The sequence below is a fragment of the Engystomops pustulosus genome, chromosome 4 (genome assembly GCF_040894005.1).
Source record: "Engystomops pustulosus chromosome 4, aEngPut4.maternal, whole genome shotgun sequence".
Lineage (NCBI taxonomy): Eukaryota > Metazoa > Chordata > Amphibia > Anura > Leptodactylidae > Engystomops > Engystomops pustulosus.
In genome coordinates, this window is record NC_092414.1 from 188,065,881 (window position 1) to 188,091,089 (window position 25,209).

Consider the following 25,209-nt stretch of genomic DNA (forward strand, 5'->3'; position numbering starts at 1 on the left):
ACCTCTTTACACACTTCCACTACGTCAAGAAGGTCATCATCACCCACAGACTGTGACTGGTGGAAAACCTGGGCATCGGAAAATTGCTCAGCAGCAACCGGACAAGTGGTTTGTGACTGTGGGAAGGGTCCAGAAAACAGTTCCTCAGAGTATGCCGGTTCAAATGGCAAATTTTCCTGGGAGGGGGCAGACTGGGGGGGAGGAGGCTGAGGTGCAGGAGCTGGAGGAGTGGGGATTTCGGTGACATGGGTGGACTGCGTGGAAGACTGACTGGTGGTGGACAAATTGCTCGAAGCATTGTCAGCAATCCACGACATCACCTGTTCGCACTGTTCTGGCCTCAACAGTGCTCTACCACGAGTCCCAGTAACTTCAGACATGAACCTAGGGAGTGTAGCTCTGCGGCGTTCCCCTGCTCCCTCATCAGCAGGTGGTGTCTCACCCCGCCCAGGACCACGGCCTCTGACCCCTGCAGTAGTTGGACGCCCACGTCCCCGCCCTCGTCCTCTACCCCTAGCCCTGGGGTTAAACATTTTTAAAATGAGAGTTATAACTTTTTTTTTTTTTTACTTTTTTTTTTTTTTTTGTGTGTTTTTTTTGTGTTTTTTGTTTTTTTTTGTGTTTTTTGTTTTTTTTTGAGTTTTTAGAACCAAACAATCCTATCCTATTGCTATGGCTATTTTCTAGCCAAGTATCAAAGGAAGCACACTACTATGCCAGATGAGATGACACTGAGTTATTGCCTAATAGAAATCCAACCCCTACTGAATTTTGCCACTTCAGCCTTTGCTATGGATATGTGCGCCACTAAGCGCAGAACACAGCGGTCGCAAGTCTCACTACAAATTGCTCAGAATTGGCAAGTACATGCACTGCAGAAACTACAGCCACCAGCAGATCAACCAGAAATCAAATATATAGAACGCTACTGTAGGCTTCAAGAAGCTATTTGTATTCTCCTATGGCTATTTTCTAGCCAAGTATCAAAGGAAGCACACTACTATGCCAGATGAGATGACACTGAGTTATTGCCTAATAGAAATCCAACCCCTACTGAATTTTGCCACTTCAGCCTTTGCTATGGATATGTGCGCCACTAAGCGCAGAACACAGCGGTCGCAAGTCTCACTACAAATTGCTCAGAATTGGCAAGTACATGCACTGCAGAAACTACAGCCACCAGCAGATCAACCAGAAATCAAATATATAGAACGCTACTGTAGGCTTCAAGAAGCTATTTGTATTCTCCTATGGCTATTTTCTAGCCAAGTATCAAAGGAAGCACACTACTATGCCAGATGAGATGACACTGAGTTATTGCCTAATAGAAATCCAACCCCTACTGAATTTTGCCACTTCAGCCTTTGCTATGGATATGTGCGCCACTAAGCGCAGAACACAGCGGTCGCAAGTCTCACTACAAATTGCTCAGAATTGGCAAGTACATGCACTGCAGAAACTACAGCCACCAGCAGATCAACCAGAAATCAAATATATAGAACGCTACTGTAGGCTTCAAGAAGCTATTTGTATTCTCCTATGGCTATTTTCTAGCCAAGTATCAAAGGAAGCACACTACTATGCCAGATGAGATGACACTGAGTTATTGCCTAATAGAAATCCAACCCCTACTGAATTTTCCCACTTCAGCCTTTGCTATGGATATGTGCGCCACTAAGCGCAGAACACAGCGGTCGCAAGTCTCACTACAAATTGCTCAGAATTGGCAAGTACATGCACTGCAGAAACTACAGCCACCAGCAGATCAACCAGAAATCAAATATATAGAACGCTACTGTAGGCTTCAAGAAGCTATTTGTATTCTCCTATGGCTATTTTCTAGCCAAGTATCAAAGGAAGCACACTACTATGCCAGATGAGATGACACTGAGTTATTGCCTAATAGAAATCCAACCCCTACTGAATTTTGCCACTTCAGCCTTTGCTATGGATATGTGCGCCACTAAGCGCAGAACACAGCGGTCGCAAGTCTCACTACAAATTGCTCAGAATTGGCAAGTACATGCACTGCAGAAACTACAGCCACCAGCAGATCAACCAGAAATCAAATATATAGAACGCTACTGTAGGCTTCAAGAAGCTATTTGTATTCTCCTATGGCTATTTTCTAGCCAAGTATCAAAGGAAGCACACTACTATGCCAGATGAGATGACACTGAGTTATTGCCTAATAGAAATCCAACCCCTACTGAATTTTCCCACTTCAGCCTTTGCTATGGATATGTGCGCCACTAAGCGCAGAACACAGCGGTCGCAAGTCTCACTACAAATTGCTCAGAATTGGCAAGTACATGCACTGCAGAAACTACAGCCACCAGCAGATCAACCAGAAATCAAATATATAGAACGCTACTGTAGGCTTCAAGAAGCTATTTGTATTCTCCTATGGCTATTTTCTAGCCAAGTATCAAAGGAAGCACACTACTATGCCAGATGAGATGACACTGAGTTATTGCCTAATAGAAATCCAACCCCTACTGAATTTTGCCACTTCAGCCTTTGCTATGGATATGTGCGCCACTAAGCGCAGAACACAGCGGTCGCAAGTCTCACTACAAATTGCTCAGAATTGGCAAGTACATGCACTGCAGAAACTACAGCCACCAGCAGATCAACCAGAAATCAAATATATAGAACGCTACTGTAGGCTTCAAGAAGCTATTTGTATTCTCCTATGGCTATTTTCTAGCCAAGTATCAAAGGAAGCACACTACTATGCCAGATGAGATGACACTGAGTTATTGCCTAATAGAAATCCAACCCCTACTGAATTTTCCCACTTCAGCCTTTGCTATGGATATGTGCGCCACTAAGCGCAGAACACAGCGGTCGCAAGTCTCACTACAAATTGCTCAGAATTGGCAAGTACATGCACTGCAGAAACTACAGCCACCAGCAGATCAACCAGAAATCAAATATATAGAACGCTACTGTAGGCTTCAAGAAGCTATTTGTATTCTCCTATGGCTATTTTCTAGCCAAGTATCAAAGGAAGCACACTACTATGCCAGATGAGATGACACTGAGTTATTGCCTAATAGAAATCCAACCCCTACTGAATTTTCCCACTTCGGTCTTTGCTATGGATATGTGTGCCACTAAGAGCTAAACACAACGGTAGCAAGTCCCCCTGCTAATTCCTCACAAAATGGTAAAAGATGCAAATTAAAATAAAAAAAGTAGAACGTTATTGTAGCCCTAAGAAGGGCTGTTGGGTTCTTTGAGAATCACTCCTGCCTAACAGTAAGCTAATAGAACACCCTAACGCTTTCCCTGACCAGCAGCAGCTCTCTCCCTAGCGGCATCCAGAGACAGAATGATCCGAGCAGCGCGGCCAGCGGCTAGTCTATCCCAGGGTCACCTGATCTGGCCAGCCAACCACTGCTATCGACGTGTAAGGGTACCACGTCATGCTGGGTGGAGTGCAGAGTCTCCTGGCTTGTGATTGGCTCTGTTTCTGGCCGCCAAAAAGCAAAACGGCGGGAGCTGCCATTTTCTCGAGCGGGCAAAGTATTCGTCCGAGCAACGAGCAGTTTCGAGTACCCTAATGCTCGACCGAGCATCAAGCTCGGACGAGCATGTTCGCTCATCTCTAATAAATACCCATTAAAAATCACATTCTGACCTAACATGTTCTAATCTACTGGCCATGAATCTCCAATTACAGAGCTTCAATATTTTTTTTTCCACGCAACTGCTTCTATCCAGTCAATGTGGAAGTCAATGGAGCTTGGTTTAAGGAGGCTCAGCACTTGGTCAGTTCTTTTATATTCTTGATGGGGCCATAAATATTGATGCTCACATGACCACTGCCCTGGCCTCGGCAGTGATGAGAGGAGGTCGCGATGAGTCGGCTCCTGTGAGGGTTTCTGAAACAATTTTTGCAGGAATGATGACGGCTACATGGATATCGCACTGAGCCAACATTTTTCCTCCGTCAGATATCAGTGGGGGAATAAAGTTTTTGATATGTTCTATTCTTTTCTCATAGTGTAGGTTTGTTTAGCTGTTCCTTTAGAACACACTCCATGTAACCAAGTAGAAATGTTCAAATTTATTGCATGGTTTGTAGACTTGGTATAAGTCTACCTCCAAATCTTCACTTCGGACAGATCTTTTAAAATACCTGATATCTCATACTATCATTCATTATAGAAGGGGGGATGGAAAATGAAAAATACATGTAAATTAACGAAACAAGATAGTAGCTTTTTGTGAAAAATGTGTATTTTAGAGCATTAAAGGAGTTATTAACCAATTTCTAGGACAATTTGAGAAAAATAGTTTTGGACTAACTAGAATCTTTTGAAAAATTTGTAGAAACTCAAGTGTTCAATGATTCGCTCTTCTCTAGCAGACAGCTAATGTGGTGTATGGGCAGCTTTACCCTAAACAGGTGGGATGTATAAATTTTAGTAATGGGCCCTATAAATCCCTATGATTTCTGAAAGGGAAATTTGTGACCACTGGACGGCGGTGGCCAATTTCCTTTTACTTCCTACAACCACTTAAAGGAAATCAAAATCCATCGTGATGAATCAGGGACACTTATTCATAGATCCAGGCACCGTGACTGTGGCGATCTAAAATCAACTGTTTAAATTATGTTAATGAGCCTAAAGGGCCATTACTGGCTGTTATACCCACCCTGCAAGGAGCATGTCTTCCCTTCCCCTTCTACATTTCCCTTTACCTCTCCATGAGGTAACAACCTGTGAAGCAACAGCATGCATGGACTCTGGCAATACCCTCTGAGCCATTATGGCTCATTAGCATAATTTTACAAGTTGATTTTAGAAGAAAGGATAACAAATGGATAACAAATATAAGAAGGTTACCACAGTCACAGTGCCTGGATCTATGAGTAAGTGTCCCTGGTTGATCATGATGGATTTTTGATGGTAGACTTCCTCTAAAATATTGGATATTTGCCAATTTCTTTGTCACAATGCACTGAAACGCAATGTACAGAAGCTCTAAAATAAAGTTTACTTCCTATTTATGGATGTAATAAGTTATAAATGAAAAAATGCAATAGGTATAGGGATTAATGGTGGCGGGCTACCGGGAATATTAATAGATCTGGCTGTTCATGGGGAGAGACAACTGCTCCAATAAACTGTCAGCGTTCTGCCTTTTATTTTATTGATAAAATATTTTATGAATAAATGAACTCCCAGCTAATAGGATTTTTCCAGAATCAGCCAGCTTGATTTATGACAAGAGTAGACTTCTTCTTCTCCCCGGTGAGTTGAGGTTTTGGATTTTCTCCTCTCTTGTCGGTAGATTTTTTTTCTTCCTTTTTCTGATTTTTATTATCTCGGTATTTTTTTGCTGGTTGTGGAAACCCTTGTAAGCAGCTGAAATTGTCTGTTTCTCTGCATGAGTCAGAATAGGATTATTTTCTATGATCTTCTTCAATCAAAGTTGGTTAAGAGAGCCGCATGTCTATACACTAGTTCACAGTCTCTGTCGGTATCCTACGTGAAGAGCAATTCTTTAAATTAAAGGAGTTTTCTAACTTTATTTTCCATTGTTGCCTTGTACAATACATGAGCTCCTGCGGATTTTACTAAACATATTGTTTAACTTTCCCAGCATCACACAATATTGATTATAGATGACACAGAGGACACAAAGCTGTGTAGCGGTATTATTTCACAATCACATGGTGTTATTATTTTGGCATAGTGTTGTACCATTGCTTGTTTTACAGCATTGTTGTATATGTTATATACAGCTGCATAATAGTTTAGTATATATGTACTATTTGGGTATTGCTATTTATTTTTATGCTCTTACAATAAGGTGTTGTTATGTGGGGAGGGGGTGGTACAGTATGGCAGTATATCAGTTTGTGCCCAAATGTGGCAGAATTTTAGTGGAAGTTTCTGGCGTAGAATAATCCAACTAAACGGAGGAGCAATGTATGACTTTTTTTATATCACAGTTTTATATCACACCAGATTTCTCATCTGGCATCAGACACTTTGATAAATGTACCCCAATGTGATCACGTGATGGCAGAATTATTAAATGATTGTATGCTCTGGATTGTAGTTTAGTTTTGTACAAAATTATACAAATGTAGTAAATTTTAGTCTGAGACATTAGGGCAGATTCATTAATCTCCTGAGACAAATTTTCACCTAAAAACTGTCACATGTATTTAGGCTTTTAGACCATTTTAACCACTTTTCCTACTTGTCCGACAAAGGGGGCATGGCCTCGAGAATGGGTGTGTCTCTGGGGAAAGAGGCGTGGTAAGAGGGGAATTAGTCCATGAGCCAACAAAATAAGAAGGAGCTAAAAGCAGGTCTAAAAGTAGAACCAGACAGTCTGAAACTACTGCAGACTCATCAACACTAGTGGACTAGTGTTCTCCAGCTCTGCACCATCGGAGCCTGCAATATATTAATAAAATATCTGCTATACATTATAAATATGATAGGTTCTACATTTTTGCAACTCAAAAAATGTAGCAGACTGGCCTAAAATTCTACTGGTCTAATGAGCAACATGCTGATCCTTCATTAGTAAGTGTGCCAGACCTGACTAGTTGTGTTCCCAATCTTGTGCACGGGGAACAAAATGAATATGGTATGGTAGCAATCAACTAAACTACCATTTAGCTATTCTTTATTATACAGATGTAGAAAAAAGTTATAGGGGTTCTACCAAGTATCATTGTTATCCCTATACCAGGATAGGGGATAACAATCTGATTGGTGGGGACCTGACTAGTTGGGACCCCACCAAGGACAATAATGGACCCCAGCCAATCACAATCTTACTTATTTTATGAAATAGAAGGTCAAGCTACTACCTACTTGTTCATTCAATTGTATGGGAGAACACACTTCTAAGATACCTCCTCTAGTAGACATTGAATAGGAGCTGCAAAAAACTTGAGCATTGTTCTCAACAATTTCCTGCTTTTCGATAGTATTGATGGAGCATTAACCTACCCCTCAATTCAATTAGTGACAATAGGACTTCCGTTGTCACGAACAATAATGATTGGTGAGGTTCCAAGCAGTTGCCTCACCCCCCTCCACTGTTTAGACTGAGGTTAACAATAATCCTTTGTTCAACCTCTTTACCAGCTTCTAGAATGGAAGCTTCTATGGCTCCGGTATGGACTTCTATACTTGGTGGGGCTACCATCAGTTACAGACCGGGCAATCAAACAATTGTCACCTAGTTGGTTTTCCAGGGACATTGCCTTTAAATAGGTCAGTCCTGGTGACAGATCTTTTAAAATATTCATTTAGGGCCCATTATAATCCAGCAATAACCACGTATCAAGTAATAATGAAATACACAGCTTTAAATTAAAGAGCAGAAAGATGCACTTTACATTTGACAATACGTGAATAATATATGAAGTAAAATGTTACGGCTGCAATCTCCCCATTGTTAGGAGGAGGTAATTACCCTCAGTGTAATTCTGCTGTACTGATCTATTGGTGAAGCCATTGCGCAATCTGTAATTATTGGCCAAATAATCCATAATAACAATATATTGTAGCTGGAAACCTTGGGAGAGGGAATATAGAAATAAATAGAAATGTCAGCACAAATCTGAAAGTGTCAGCAATTCTTACTACACTGAGCAATAAAAAGTAACTGAAAGAGTTAAGACCGAGCCAGACAGGAAAGCTGCAGCGTATAATGTAGGATTTTTTGAGGGTTCATCATTTTTTTAAAATCCAATATAATAATTGTTGGGAGCTTTTATATAGGGAGTTTCTGTAGAAATTATTATACGTTGTATTTTATATTTTTTCATTTTATGTTATATTTTAAAAAAATGTTTTTACAGGGAACTACAGTGGATCACACTAATGATAACCACTTGGCCATATTGACTTTCAATACAGTCCATCTTATTATATTGTTTTATTTATCATTCTACTGGGGCAGATTTACTTACCCGGTCCATTCGCAATCCCGCGCCGCGTTGTCTGACGTTGATTCGGAGCTTGACGGGATTCACTAAGGTCATGCGCCCGATATCCACTAGGTGTCGCTGCTGCGCTGAAGTCCGCCGGAGTTCACCTTCTTCGTCCCGGTGTGTGTGAGTGCTATTCTTGCGACACAATTTTTTTTTTTTATTCCACCATTTTTTCGAATTCGTTGTGTTTTCCGAGCCCCCCATCCCCCCCCCCCCCTAATTTTTGTCACATGAAAGTTGGCAATTGGGCGCAAATTGGAAATAATTGGGATGCGCGAAAGTGCCATTATTTTTTATGATGGAATTTGCAAAATATCTCAGGATCAGACTGTTATGCATGTTATGCAGCTGCCCCTGCCAAATTTCCCTTTCTACCCAAAGCAGGAGTAGGCAACTGGTTGACATTTCTTTCATGTGCAAACACAAAGACAAATGCAATACAATACAAATACAGGTCAGAACCAAGAGGACAATGCAGTACAAAATCACAAAGCTGGTGGTCAAGCAGAACTCATTAGTTCACGAGTTGCTGTGGTGGGCGTATCCAAGTAATCTATGTTGTTTCTAAGGCACAACAATACTACATTTATGGGACATTTTCTTTACACTGGTACAATTATTTTAACATCAAGAAATTGAAGAAATATGTAAATATGGCAGATGAATTCAATTAAATGTGAGTGCCCAGATGGGAATACCCCTTTAACAATGGGTGAGTGAATTTATTTCTTTTACGTGTAGGTATCGACTTTTCAAAAAGAAGACTAGAAACCTTAAAGGTATGGTCACACGTTTGCAGATTTTCAATAGATGGCAGTCTGCTACTGATTTTTTTACATTTTTTGGAAAAAAAAATTTGGATAAAAAATAGGACATGAACCACTTTTGAGTCAAATCTTCACTTTATTCCCATTGAAATCACTGGGAGTGCAAAATCTGCTGCTGAAATCCACTTCAAATTTGACACCTTACTGGAAATTCCTAGAGCAGATAATTTTTCTTCTCGGCATGAATATTCAGTCAGTGAGAACATGTTTGAAGCAGAGCAATTAAAACCTAGATAAAAGCTGAATCTTTAGCTTCTGTCTAGAGTCTGGATGTTTTAATAGTCATATACTTTGCTAGAACTGATTTATTGTAAGACGTCTTCTTACATTGCGTATCATGGAAAAAAATCTCCTTGAATGACATAGAGGCGGGATGAAATGTACATTAGCCCCGATCTTCAGTTTGGTCAGTTATACACAAGCATAGATTAATTATAAACAAAATTCCTCTTGGGTATAAATGAGTGTCCAATTATGCCGGATCAGCATATCAGAGCGGAATATTTATGAGGCGGAGGGTTGTAGGGTGGCGGAGGAGGTGGCCCTCGCTGTCCTCTCGGCTGGCCATCTCCAAGGTGATACAGAGAGCAGCCCTTTTTATACAAAAAGCAATGGCCATAATTACATTTTCCAACTCCATTCTGTAGAGATAAAGGCAAGTAATTCATGCTTCATGCAGGTTTGGCCCGGAGCCTGTCCGGAATACCAAGCTGACAATTATGCTGAATTATGGGAAACTCGAGGATGTAGATTGTTATCCAACCTGAGCTCAGACCAGAGAATTCATTTTGCCTTATTAATGATGTCTGCCGCACTCTGTGGTTAACCGCTGGTCAGCTCCAGAAGCTGACTGTCCTCTTGTAATTGAACAGATTTCGGAAGAACTGCCAGTGTAATTGCATCCACTATGGGTGGTTGCATAGGCGGATCCCGGTGTACGAGAGAGACCACAATGTTCTGTCTCATGATTGATGCAGGAAGAAATCATGTCTTACGCCTTTACTAGCGTAAAATGAATTGCATCTTTATTATTGAGCTATCAAATATAAAATGATATAAAAAATACAAAAACAAACTTGTGTAGAAGGGAAACAATATTTTCATTATTAATATTTTTTTAGTTTTCAAAAACTGTCTTGAGGCATCGATTTTATTTCCACATTTTGCAGCAGTATATATGTCCACTTTATAGCTGGTGCAATCAATTGCAACTTGAAAAAAATGGAACATATTCAAGAATCCAATGGAAAAGCCCCTCCTCTAAAGACCATTGAGTGCCAAAGGATCTACACACATATCTTCATCTACATCAATAATGTATTGCGTTCCCTGCTTTATTTAAGCTCCCAGCAATATACTGTTTAGAACTTGTTATAAGCTCATTAATAATAATGAGATGACTCTGCCTACACTGCCCGATCTACACAGCAAAGCTAACAAGTGAGCAACAAAAAGAAAGAAAATGACCGCTATTTTGTGGTCGCCAGTTGCTGAAATATTTAAAGGGGTATTCCGGGAATATGAACGTCTAATACAAAAACCCATGATGATATAAATAAATGAATATAACAAAAGTTGCAAAATGGAGCTCAAATAGTTTGATTTTATGATTCAGAAAATTTTATGGCCTCTCTAAAGTAGGTGAAGTTATAACCAAGATGGTCGCCACTGGAAACTACAAATCCCATGATCCTTTAGTTCTCAGTAACTCCTCCTCCGTCTTATTTTCTGTCCCCAGTGATGATCTAACAGACTGTCCTGCTCTGTTACCGTAGTAATGATGTGTAACTGCCATCATGGCACATCACAACAACACTGGCCATACTGGATGCACTGCAACCAGCCGACTACAGTCGAACTTGTGATGATCAAATGACCTGCCCGGGCAAGTGCAGGCCATGTGATGCGGACATGTGACCAGCGGCCATCTTCTGTCCTGTGTCTTCTCTGCCCGGAGGAAACTTATGGACTGATTAAAGGGCCAGTAACATTTTAATTCTCCATTACAGTCTATGTCCACAGCATTTTTATGCTAAGGGGGGCAATATTTTAAATAACAATTAATTACATCTTAGATTATATTTTACTGACATTGTTTGTATATGAATTATGCTGATTCCTGGAATATCCCTTTAAGGATTTTACTGATCTAATGAGTCACGTTCAATAAAAAAACTATATGAAAAATATTTAAAACAAGCAGCATATCTGACACATCCATGTTTGACATGGCTACTGCTATGGAAATATACAGCTGGATGAGCTGTTACTTCCCCCAACAAAAAGTAACAGCCCAAAAAGTATGAATAGCGTCTAATAATGACAATAAATTAGAGCCTGTATTTTAGTCCTGAGCTGCATTCACCATTCCGCAGGCATCAGTGCCTTGTCAGTACACAGTTTGGATTTTGATTTGTGGTCTGGAAAGCATCTTTTTTACATAGGCCCAAATTTATCAAAAGTAGTGAAAACTGCACAAATAATCACTAATGTGGCACACGGTCCAAATCAGCACCAAACACAGAGCAGCCGCGACACCAAACTGGTGCAGACACTTTATAAATACATGTACAAGCAGTTTGCATGTTCTTTTCATTGCAAAGTCAGACAGAAAACTGGCGCAAACACTTCAATAAACAAGGGCCAGTGAATAGTGCAAATTAATATTTGCATCATAAGAGCTTGGTAAATTTTCAACTTTTTACCAAAACATCTCTAAAAAGATTAAAATTAATTAAAAAAAATATTTATCTTCCTTGGTTTGTCCTAATGGGATCAGGTATATAATATGGTGCCCACTGATTGGCTTACCATATGCCATATGTATATACACATGGCATGAATGGATCCCTGGGGAAATAGAGAGAGGAGTAATACCATATTTTTCGGGCTATAAGGCGCACCGGAGTATAAGGCGCACCATCAATAAATGACTATTAAAATATCAAGGTTCACATATAAGGCGCATCGGCTTATAAGGTGCACCTTATTATAAGGATGAATGACCAGCAGGTGGCAGACCTGTGCACAGTTCATGGCAGCTTTTGTCTGTATGTATGGTTCATATATAAGGCGCACTGGACTATAAGGCGCACCTTTGATTTTTGAAAAAAACAAAGGATTTTTTGTGCGCCTTATAGTCCGAAAAATACGGTAAATGTTATTTTTAGTGTAGTTTATTTATAACATATAATTAGAACCTGGATAAATCTCTTTATGTGGCAGAATCAAGGTGTACAAATATCAGCAAGAAGTAAGTTGAGCCCCATTCACATTGCCCTATGGGGCATCAATCTCAGCCCTTGTAGATGTCGATGGTTCCTGATCATGATGAGTCCGGCCACCGGGACATAAAATACAGGATATGTCTTTTATTTTTCTGGATTTGCGGCATGGCTTTTAATGGAAACGGGGGGGATGAGGAGCGCTCGCTCTCTTCTTTACCTGGCCGTGTGCTCTGCCCGGGATCTGGTCTGAGTAAGCACACGGCTGTGTGAATGAGGCCTAAGTCTGTTAATCCTAGATTACATATCCATGAGACATACCATTGACTTACGCGTTTTGGGCCTACGAGCGCCCTTAGTCATTTGTTGTGGGTGTCTATATTCACTGTACATCTCACATCTATGTCTGTCTAAAACTCTGTGTCTTATGACAAGCTTACGGACTGATTCTATGCTCCAGGCCATGCTGCAGTCTATAATTTATGATCATTATAAATGGAAGCCCTCCTTGGTAGATGCTGAAAATGCTTTACTCCAGTGTTACAGTAAATATAACGTGACAATTCCGAAGTTCGGCCGCACATTTACGCAGACTATAATTTGTGATCTGTCAGACATAGATAATGCAATATATTTACAGGGTGACTCATATTCTTGTAAGTGAATCCTACTCACAAATAGTAACCGGTCCTATAACAGTGAGCATAGTGTTTGGTCCCTAATTTCACTGCAAATTACTCCATCACCACTATCATGCATAATATTTAATGCCCTAGTATATCCTAGACATCTGACACGGGGCATGGGCATGAGATGTAACCGGAGACAGGATCTGGAGACAGGGCCCCACAGCAGACTTCAGAATGGGGCCCCCTACCCCCTCAGAAACTATACATTTTTGTATACTCACACATTTATACACATACGCATGTATGCACTGATATATACATTTATACACTTACACAGATCTGCCCCAGTAGCTGCTGACCACATGGAGGAAGTACACAGCAGGGATTAGAGATGAGAGATCCCTAGTCCTGCCATTTTGCTGTCCCCTTCTTCTTCCCCGACCCTTATTATCTGAGCTGCCGATTAATTCTGTGTACTGTGGAAGATGTGCTCTGTTATATACATATTATTCTGTATAGTGTGCAGCATAAAATGTATATATTGATGCACATCCTCAATTGTTAATAATATCAGGTCAGATACTTGGGCCCCCTGACATTGCGGGCCCCATAGCAGCTGCTAAGGCTGTAGTTATACCCCTGCTTCATAGACTCCCGTAAATATTGCAATTTACACGCTGTCCGATATTCTGTGACGACTTCGATTTTTTTGCATAAATGTAATGCCGCCCTGTGTATGTACCACATGTAGTTTATTTACATTCATACTGTATCTTCCTGATTACAGGCCTGCGTTCACATTAGTGTACAGTACATTGTCCCTTTATACACGGCAGGGACATCACACAGTGGCTACAATCCCCCCCCCCGTCATTTATGGCTTTCCTAGAAGTGGGCATGCACGTACCGTACATCCAGCTGTCAATACTTATTAGGACGTCGTACGCATTTGCTATATTTCATATCTTCCCTCTAGCCCTCCCGCCACAGTCCTACTCATGCTCCGGCTGAATGTAATCCTTTATATCACGGTATATGACTGCGCTCCCTCATTCTCTCCCACTTTGACTTTTGCAATCTTCTGCTAACTGATGAATGAAATTCGCTTTGTATAGAAGGTAAAATCACAATGATATTCTGAAGCCCCTGTTTTCTGTCCACAGGCCAGGTACAGTCAGGTCTCCACAGTGCAAGCCTCTCTTTGCTGACCCAAACCTTGAGCTGAGCTGAGACCACATGCCTAGGAGGTGAGACATATTTCAGTATTTGCATCAGTTAGCACCGGATTGTCACAGCCGAGCATGCCTGATACGTGTCACCATACTTGTACCTACTGTATTCTCATCATCATCATATTACAATCCATAAATCATAAGTAGTATTAAAAATATTCCATTGTGTTGCATCATAAATGAGCCCCATCCCATCATTCAACACTTTTATGCCTCGCTGTAAAATAAAAATAATACAATGGGGCACATTTACTTACCCAGTCCTGTTGCGTTCCCCGAGGTGCTTTCCCCGATGAGGATGAAGTCTGGCGCGATTCACTAAGATGGTGCGCCAGAGATCCTGCATGTGTCGCTTCCCCCGCTCAGGTCCGCCGGAGTTCACCTTCTTCTTCCCCGTGTATGTTGGTGCATGTCTTGAGACACAATTTGAATTTTAAATCCTGCGGGTTGTCCGACGGCCACGCCCGATTTGTGTCCCAAGTTGGCGCCAAAAACCTCTGTTAAATGCAACGCAAATCGGAAATATTCGGGAAACCCCATGGAAATGTGGTGTGCGAACCCTTAGTAAATAAGCCCCATTATGTTCATGCTCTTTCTGATAAGCCACACATAGGGGCTTATTTACTAAGGGTCTGTATACCTCATTTCCGTTGGGTTTACCGAATATTTCCGATTTGTTCCGCATTGAACAGGGATTTTGGCACCCGGGTTTGGATTTTGGCGCAATTGCTACGACTTTAATGTGACACAAATCGGCGATGTGGCCTTCGGACAACCCGACTGATTCGGGATTTAAAATTCAAATTGTGTCGCAAGCCCAAGCACTTACAGTACATGCACCAGGAAGAAGGAGGTGAACTCCGGCGGACCTCAGCGGGGAAGCGACACATGCAGAATATTGGGCGCACAATCTTAGTGAATCACGCTAAACTTCATCCTCGTCGGACAACGCACCTCGGGGATTGCGACAGAACCGGATAAATAAATGTGCACCATAGTATCTATTCTGTTTATGGACAACATCTTTCTCCCCCTTGTTAGCTTTTATAAATGTTAAAGGCTAATCTGTGCAGCTCTTCCTCCCCTCCCACAGCATGAATCTCATCCATTCACTAAAATAGAATTGCTGGCCTTATAGTATGATACTAGATAGATTCTCTTTAACTGTATAGAAATATGTGCAGTTACCACAATCTATCAGCAGGGAATTGAGAGGTCCTGGCAGTCGATGGAAATATCCAAAACTTTATATAGAGTATATATAATTACTGCTGTTTTATGAAAAAATAGAGAAATAATAATGATAAAAATGTGATTTTTACTCAACATTTTACACTTTTAACCGTACTTAACCTTTCAGCAAAATTAGCATAAATTTTTCGCACCATCTGTTTCCATGAAGAGAAGCACTATTTTGGGTGTTACATAGCATATTATTCATGTTTTAGACTGTATAGATCTTCCTCTGAGTGTTTTAATTAGTGGTGAGAGAACCCGACCCGCAATGTTCAGGTCTGTGCAGAACATTGTGGGTTCATGTCCCAGCTAGAAGTTTGGACTCAGTTGCAGTCTGCTGATAACATGTGCTGGCACCAATACTGGGTGTTAACTCGTAAAGAAATATTCTGTAGTTTCCAACATACTTTTTCTATGTCTCCTCAATATGGCATTACCAAGAAATTCCCAGTTTAATTTGTATGCTAATTAGGTAGTTGGTGCACTTGGAGGTGTCCTCAGCATCTGGAGCCCTGATAATCCTTCCTAAATTACATCACTTTTCTTCTCATGTCACCCCATGCTGACTATACAAATGTCCTATTCCTCTGATGGAGAGGCTAGTGGTCCAGGAAGGATTAAAAGCCGGTAGGCGCTCAGGACATGACACAGGTGCACCAACAGCCTCATTAGCGTAGGAAACTTTTGGCTGCGCTCATATGTGGCGTTTACATTGCGTTTTGAAGTTTTATACAACAGCTGAGGAGAGGAGAGTTATCCAGTTACATTGTTGTTAACATTTGCCTTCACAAATGCAAAGTTAACTAAATGTGTAAACAACACGACGAAGTACAGGACAGCACAAAACGACCCGTTCCCCATAATTTGTGCCCAGCTATATCCTCCCTATATGTGACTGTTGTCGTAGGAAAAGAAGATATGAACGGTGAGTGCCACTTTTTTCATTTCCCAACATTTATGGTAACAGCAACGTAATGAGGCAATTCTCCTCTCCTCAGCTGTTGAGTTGTGTTTCAAAACGCAATGTAAACACCACGTGTGAACGCAGCCTTGAGGTCCTGTGGAATCACAGAGTGAAAAAATTTGTTACAGAATCCAGAAACTAGAAATCCTAATACATGGCAACACATAGTGAGATTTGTCAGAAGAGTCTGAGGTGAATTTGTTCTAGCTGCCCATGGTAACCAATCAGATATCAGCTGTAATTTTATAAACAGCTGTGGGAAAATGAAAGCTGAGCTCTGATTGGTTCCCATGGGCAACTAGAACAGTTCAACTCTCTCCCCTTATAAGATGTCTATTCTTAAATTACGGATTCATTGCCACAAATTGTTTCTAAATTGCTATATTTACAGAAGATAAATGGGTCGCCACAATAGGTACCAACCATACGATGCTACATCAGGAGGTGTCACATGACCTTCACCATTGGCATTAAATATATTGCCTTGCGCTTTGCATCGCTCGCAGTACGTTGCAGAACCTATATCATTATATAAATGGAAGGGATCATAAAGTATAAATAGAAGCCATTAAGCATCTGGGAAACAACAGTGTGGGATCCCTGCTCTCGTTCATGACCTGAAGGTGTGTGGGGGAAGGGAGGGGGATAAACCAGGGACAATGATTGCTCTTAGCATTATGTTTCAGAGATTTATAAAAACTAACGCAGTCTACGAGACAAGAGACAATGAAAAATGAGAGATGAAGTTTTGTTGTTTGCATCACAAAGCCAAAGATCCCAGACCAAGGTTTGGAGATACTATTGGATATTTTTGCGGTCATCTTGGCACAGATGTGTGTTGTAAGTTTCAACGTGACTATTCACTTTTATCAGTTATGATGAACTCAAGAATGAACAGCTTTTTTCACCCACATGACGGGCGTCACTACGTAGCCCTAGCCTACATTCACACTGCCACAAGGGGGACGTATATAAGGCCGATGTATATATGGCCGATATACGTCCCCCATAGACAGACATGTCCTATCTTTTCACGGTATACGGCGCCATGCGCCATACAGAACTCACCTCCTCCTCCTCTCCCTGCGCGCCGCCGTGTGCCCGCCGTGCTACGGTACGGCGGGCAATGGCATTGTGCATGTAGCCTTATAGTTATGCATTTTGCTGCCCACAACAGAAGGGTCCAAAGTTTATTCACCCCTCCATTTCTAGTGACCTAGAGACCACTACATTAAAGGGGTTCTCTGACTGTAAAAAAAATTCAGCAGAAGGGCTTAGGAAGGATTAAAAAGTCGGCCATACCCACTCTTCGCCTATTACTGCCCTGTATCAGCTTCCGTGCCCCTGTAAACAAACGGGGCATGGCTACGACAGACTGTGGCGCAGGACACCGGGAGCGACGAAGAAGGTGAGTACAAGTTTATTTTTTTTAGAAATCCCTCCCCAGCCCACCTCCTGAATTTTTAAAACTGTCGGGCGACCCCTTTAAATCCACATTCGTAGATATGCTAGCAGTGCTATACCCAGTGGCGTAACTTGAAGCTGGTGGACCCCAGTGCAAGGTCTGTGCCAGGCCCCCAACTATAATGTATTGTTTATAGTACTAATCCTCTCATATTGGAAAGTGACACGTTACGAGCCCCCTTAGCCTCTTGGACCACACTCTCTGCAACCCCTCAAGTTATGCCCCTGGCTATACCCTTGAAGAGGAAGTAGAAATTAGCAATTCATTGGTGATTAGAATTTCTGAAGCGTCAATGAATTTTCCGAAAGATTTTGTTTGGGTCCAAATTCAATGTTTCCAAATTTGTTCCTCCAAATTTCCAGAAAATAGCTAAATAATCCCCTCATATCTCGTTTTGTTTCATTTTCTACAAAAAAAAATTAATTAGAGTAGGAATTAAGGTCATGGTTTACAGCAAGCTTTAGCTTTAGGCTTAGAATTAGTAAAGGGTTAACCCTAACGCTCACTCAAAAAGGATATTTTTATAATAAAATCTGTGTTTCAGAGGACATGATGGGGTTGAAAACCAAATTCCAGAACAATTGGAAAAACATTGGGTCGTCGAAAGCAAATTGAGAAAAAATTCTAAATTAAATCAGTACCGCAAAATCGACCAATTCATACCAAATTGACAAATTGATTAATAGGTTTGCTAATCTCTAAATGAAACCCACAATTTATCATCTTTCCTATAGATTGTGGCATTTGTATCATTTAGTAACACCAGACTTATTTTGAGTTGGTAATATACATGTTTCTATGTTTCTCCTAGCAAGCTTCTTCAAACTCCTGGTTAGGTAGGGAAATTGCATTCTCAAATTCAGAAGTAAAATTTAAAGGAAACCTGCCATTCAAATGAACCCTCCCAAAATAAATACTTTATTAAAAACTAGGATTTAAATGCCCTTATCCCCAAATAATTCTATTCCATGGCTGTAATCTTAAAAATTCAGTTTTTATACTCATAAACAACTTACCTGAGTCCTAAATATTCATGGTTTCCTGCAATGCCCTTCCCTGCCTCCCTGTTCCTGATTGACTTGTCTCAGGGACCCCACCATGCTGCCGGTAGGGAAGTAGTACTGCTAGGACTATCTTCCTATATTCAACTACAGCTAAATACAGCATTCTTTACTTTCTCCTGTTCACCTCTGTGAGGCTGAAGAGAATTCCCGAGGGAGGATTAAGGAGTTGAGAGACAGACAGTGGTTGTGTGTAACTCAGTTCTGCTACATTATTAACCACTTCCTGTGGGAGGTGGAGGTTGCTGTATAAAGAGAAATCAGCCGTGACCTTTACTCCTCCCCTAGGAATTCTCTTCAGTCGTGTAAGCATATAAGCATCAGGCATCAGTGGAACATATATAAAGTATTGTGCGTTATTCATGGGGAGGTCATCGGTCCCATTTTTATAAAACAAACCATTTATTCTTGATCATTTTAATACAAATTATATAAATGACTATGTTACAGATTTTTTTTTCACAATTGGCTCACTCTAATACATAAATCAATCAGAACGCATGGCATAGGCAATTTTATGGCAGCGCATAAAAAATTGAATGGCTAAATTCATGACTTTGTGTCATCGGTGACTCCTCTATGTTATTACTTTTACTGTCTCTGATGTCTTGTAATGTGAATTCCACCAAATTATCCCAATGCAGACGAACGTGTCCAGTCCGTTTAGCATTTTTCCTATTAAATCCACCCGAATCATTAAAGAATCATTCTGTTTGTGCCTGAGGACGCGGCCGGCTTAAGTTTCAGATTAGATGTGGGGAAGTGAAATGAACAGGGGCACAGATTTCTTAACAAAACATGATTTTTCATCTTGTTCTTTAGACTGTGTACAGCAAACTCCCGCTTCTCTCATTAGACGTTAATAGGCTGCGCTCTGTTTTCTTTATGGCGGGGGTTCAGCTAGCACAATACTGAGCCAGCAAACATAATAGGAATAGTACATAAATATAGATAAGATTCATTTAGATGAATAGCAATTGCATTGAACGTACATTAACTTTTGTGCCATTAAAAATGAAATGACCACGGATAAAATCCTCTTAGGGACAATAAAATAAAGCTGAGAAACATGGTATTTGATGCCAAGAAAGAAGCGACTTGTTACGTCTCGCCTGCCCTCTGTGCTGATCCATACGGTAGTGAGTAAACATTTCAGGGTCATTTCCCTTATCTTCTGTTATACGCCATATTACTGTGTAACGGAGGGTCCGCTATATAGCTTCAAGGTGTGAAGAGCTTCTGGTCCCACTATGATGGGATTTACCATGTGATAGACAGTATAGGGGGATCTCTACATGCCCTGTCCACCAGAAACAAGGCCGACTAGCAGGGGCGTAACTTGAGGGGGTGCAGAGGGTGCGATCGCAACCAGGCCCAGGAAGTTTAGGGGCCCATAGGTGTCACTTTCCAATATGAGAAGACTAGTACTATAAAACATACATTATAGTCAAGGGGCCTGACAAAGACTTTGCACTGGGGCCCAATAGCTTCAAGTTACGCCACTGCCGACAAGGCATGCAAAAATCCAAATTACCGACATTGTTGACGGTTTTTCACCCGGTAAGCCACTTTGAGCAGGGTGGGCGGGAAAGTGCACGTCCGGCCCGCTGTATTTTGCAAGGTGTAACCTGGCCGAGATTTCATTCTGGGGGAGGGGGGTATTCGGTAATTGTTGAAGTTTCGGTCAATTCATGACCGTCCTCAGAAAATGGACTGCTGGAAGGCAAATGGGATGAAAAAGAAAATAAGCTAATGGAGTCCACAATGTGGCTCGTTTTGAGTATGCAGCGTGGTAGGTAGTGCGGCTCACCGCATACGGAAAACGCATATTTTAGTATTTCCGGTGTGTAGTATGCCTGTGGGGTTCGGAGGGGGATTAAGACTGGTTTTCAATATGCCAGACCTAATAAATATCCCTGTGTCTTGTAGAAGTGAGACCTAAGAAAAGGGTTTCCAAGTCCAAGGCTTCTAAGTGGCCCATAACCACCTGAAGCAATTGCCAAGTTTGATACTATCTTGTAGACATAATAAAGAGAAGGACCTCCAGCCATGAAATCCTCGTGCTTTTAACACATACTCATTCAATTGTCCTTCCAGGATCTTTGAAGGTTCTCCCAAGGTCTGCAAACTTTGGAACTAAAAGTGGACAAATGAACCCCACTCTTCTCCCAAGAAAATGCCATTAAAAGTTAGGCTTATAATGGGAGACCCTTCTTATATAGCCCAGGGCCCATTACTGTCTTAATCCTCCCCTGTTCCAAGTTGCCTGTTTCTGAATCTCTCATGGAAGTTCAGGAGTACAGATTTGCGCATGCGCAGCTACCTTATGGTGATGGATGTCTCCAACCCCTAGACTTCCCTGTCACCTCCGGTGATTAAACCTTGTTTTCTCCAGATGGAGATAGTGCCCCCTTGTCTTTTGATTTGATTTAATCTGAATACAATTTACCACCATATATTTTGTTGGGACCATTCATATATTTATATAAATTAATCATGTCCCCTCGTAGTCGTCTCTTTTCCAGACTAAATAAATTTAGTTGTTTTAATCTTTCCTCATAACTAAGACCCTCCATATCATTTTTGTGGCTCATCGTTGAACCCTCTCCAGCTCCAGGGCATCCTTTTTATGGACCGGTGCCCAGAACTGGACAGCATATTCCAGGTGAGGCCGAACCACTGCCTTGTACAGTGGTAGCACAGGGTTTGTTAGTAACACAGTGGGGCAGATTTACTTACCCGATCCAGCGGCGCGCTCTGTGGGGAGGATTCGGGTCTTCTGGAGATTCACTAAGGCAGTTCCTCCGACATCCACTAGGTGTCGCTGCTGCACTGAAGTTCATCGGAATGCACTGAAGTACACCAAGCTGGGCCGAGTGCAGGTAAGCGCGTGTCCAGCGACCCTTTTTTTAAAAAAATGCAGCGGTTTTTCCAAATCCGACAGGCTTTTGTACGGCCACGCCCCCGATTTCCGTCACGTACATGCCGGTGATGATGCACCACAATCCGATCACGTACGCCAAAAACCCAGGGCAATTCAGGGAAAATCGGCGCAATATGGAAAAATTCAGGTAAATCGCCGTAAAAACGTGATTCGGGCCCTTAGTAAATGACCCCCAGTGTGTGTCAGATAATTAAGAAAATTAGCTTATAACATCAATAACTTGCATGTATGTGAAAGTGTTCTCTAATTTTGATCAGTGTTCTGAAAATTTTCTCATTTACATTTTTTGCTGAAATTAGCTTAAAATACGGATATTTTACTTATGTAAGAATATATTTACTTAAGATTACACAATGGGCCACATTTATCACTTGTTTTTTCTGTTGTTTTTGCGCCTTTTCGTTTAGGCGCACCGTTTTTGCGCCATTTTTGCGATTAAACGTCAAATTAGCCGCGCAGCTAAAATAACCAGCTTTCCCTCATCTATCGTTCATTTCCAGATGTTTTGCTGCGCCTAATGATATTCATCACGTGCGACTTTTGCATTTAGGCGCAAAAACGGGCACAAAAACACTCCAGCCCGAAGGTGGCGTTATCTGAGAAGAAAGCACTGAGCCCCTTTGCAGAAGAGCTAATTTCTAGCAGCAGAGCTCAGCCAGACACTAGACCAGTGATGGCAAACCTTTTAGAGGCCGAGTGCCCAAACTACAACAAAGACCCGCTTATTTATCGCAAAGTGCCAACAAAGAAATGTAATTTGTGATTTATACTCCCTTCTCTGTCACCGTTTTCATTGATACCGGCACCTGAGGACACCAATAAAGCAGAAAATAGTCCCAGTTACAGCTGTCACTTTAAAATACCTCTGTGCACAGCAAGTCCTGGGCTGTCTGGGACTGCAGGAAGATACCTGGAGTCATCTCTAGTGATGGTCTGAGTGCCCACAGAAAGGGCTCTGAGTGCCACCTCTGGCACCAGTGCCATAGGTTAGCCATCACTGCACTAGAACATATAATAGATACATTAGATACACTGCAGACAGGAGCTGCAGATTCTATTTACAGTTCATCACCTTCTATTTACAAAACAATCTGCAAAACCCTGAGCTCACAGCAAGAGCAAGAGAAGTTTGCACAAGTTTGCAGAAGCTTGCAGAATTTTGCAGATACTACAAACAAGTGTCCCCCATGTAATTCTGCACAGTGTCTGAGGGGGATATTGTGCAGAATTACAGGGGTGCAGCAGGAGACCAGCACTGGGGGATCCCCTCCAGGAGAAGCCCCTGCTGAGGAGGTCACTGGGTGCAGGGTGTCACACACCTGGGTGCTGCTGTGAGTGTTATCTTCATTCTGGGCTGTGGGAGAAGCAGAGAGGAGCTTGTAGCAGGATCACATGTAAGTGCCCGAATCTAACATTGCGCCTAAACTGCGCCTAAACTGTGCTAAAGTAAAGTGATTAATAAGAGGCAGAAAATATACTTATCACAGTTGGTTGTAGCTTGTGATAATTCTGGCAAAACAGTGCCCCAGAATATAGGCGGAACTACTACACTTAGGCGCACAAAAGTGATAAATGTGGCCCAATGACCTTGAAACTTAGGAAATTTTGGGCCACATTTATCACTTTTGTGCGCCTAAGTGTAGTAGTTGCGCCTAAATTCGGGCGCACTGTTTTGCCAGAATTATCACAAGCTACAACCATCTGTATATTTTCTGCCTCTTATTAATCACTTTACTTTAACACAGTTTAGGCGCAGTTTAGGCGCAGTTTAGGCGCAATGTTAGATTCGGGCACTTACATGTCATCCTGCTACAAGCTCCTCTCTGCTTCTCCCACAGCCCAGAATGAAGATAACACTCACAGCAGCACCCAGGTGTGTGACACCCTGCACCCAGTGACCTCCTCAGCAGGGGCTTCTCCTGGAGGGGATCCCCCAGTGCTGGTCTCATGCTGCACCCCTGTAATTCTGCACAATATCCCCCTCAGACACACTGGTGATACTCTGCAGAATTACATAGGGGACACTTGTATGTAGTATCTGCAAAATTCTGCAAGCTTCTGCAACATTGTGCAAACTTCTCTTGCTCTTGCTGTGAGCTCAGCGTTTTGCAGAATATTTTGTAAATAGAAGGTGATGAACTGTAAATAGAGTCTGCAGCTCCTGTCTGTAATGTATCTAATGTATCTATTATATGTTCCAGTGTCTGGCTAAGCTTTGCTGCTAGAAATGAGCTGTTCTGCAAAGGGGCTCAGTGCCACCTTCGGGCTGGAGTGTTTTTGCGCCCGTTTTTGCGCCTAAATGCAAAAGTCGCACGTGATGAATATCATTAGGCGCAGCAAAACATCTGGAATTGAATGATAGATGAGGGAAAGGTGGTTATTTTAGCTGTGCGGCTAATTTGACGTTTAATCGCAAAAATGGCGCAAAAAACGGTGCGCCTAAACGAAAAGGCGCAAAAACAACAGAAAAAACAAGTGATAAATGTGGCCCTTTGTGTTCTCTAATTTTGTTCTACAGTGCATGTGTATAGATAGATAGATAGATATGAGATAGATAGATAGATAGATAGATAGATAGATAGATAGATAGATAGATATAGATAGATAGATAGATAGATAGATATAGACAGACAGACAGACAGATAGATAGATAGATAGATAGATAGATAGATAGATAGATAGATAGATAGATAGATAGATAGATAGATAGGAGATAGATAGGTAGATAGATAGATAGATAGATATGAGATAGATAGATAGATAGATATGAGATAGATAGATAGATAGATGATTGATAGATAGATATGAGATAGATAGATAGATAGATAGATAGATAGATGATTGATAGATAGATATGAGATAGATAGATATGAGATAGATATGAGATAGATAGATAGATAGAATAAAAAATCAGAATAAAAAATCGGCATAGGTGACTTTAAATCAACATTTTTTACCTAAACCAATATGAGATAAACCTTGTGTAGGTGATGTTTTGATGTCTATGAGGAAGCCGCACTCTTTCTTGGGTTAAATATTGTGCTGGTGACTGTCCCTTCTGTCTCTTTAATGACCTCTCTCATGCCGGCCTTAAAAAACTCTACTTGTAACAAGATCAGTAAAAAGCAATTATGGCCCATCTGGGACTGTGAGCTGTGAGTGGGCGGCAGACATCAGGATCTTCTGCGAATACGAGGAATTAAAGTCTGCCTGAAAACAGAGCATCATGTTCTGATCTATATATTCTTTTTTTTTTTTTGCAATGAAATATAGCCCAGCGCTCATAAATATCTCCAGTGGCAGATTATAGCTGAGTCTCTAGAGCCACAGAAAGTAAGAGAGAGTGATGGAAAAAGTCTGACCTTCCCCATACAAACTCCATCTACTCATAAATGTACATGCAGGTATTGTCACTGCCGCTATGGCCTGGGTTATGGGTATCATTCTGGCTCATGACGCAGGGACACACAGTAATACATCAGGAGGCTTTGGTCTCTTCATGTATTTGGCAGGGTAGCTGCACCAGCGTACAATTCTACACCAGGCCCTACTTGGCGTAGAAATGTGCCACAGCCTGCATACCCTCACTCATGAAAGTTTACAGGCTGTAGTGAGGGTAAAGGAACGCCCCATGCCATCCCACTCCAAT

At 41.5% G+C, this 25,209-nt stretch overlaps 1 protein-coding gene across 3 annotated transcripts in view; it reads left to right on the plus strand.

Moving 5' to 3' along the window:
- The window catches only part of LRRTM4 (leucine rich repeat transmembrane neuronal 4), a 414,909-nt gene that overhangs the window by 353,036 nt on the left and 36,664 nt on the right, over positions 1-25,209 (plus strand). Inside the window, exon 3 of one of the 3 annotated variants that reach the window (XM_072148907.1) lies at positions 13,822-13,905. The exons of the other annotated variants lie outside the window; for them this stretch is intronic. Coding sequence (XP_072005008.1) covers positions 13,822-13,866 — 45 coding nt within the window. The 3' untranslated portion in view covers positions 13,867-13,905. The remainder of the gene's footprint in view (positions 1-13,821; positions 13,906-25,209) is intronic. 3 annotated transcript variants of the gene reach the window in all.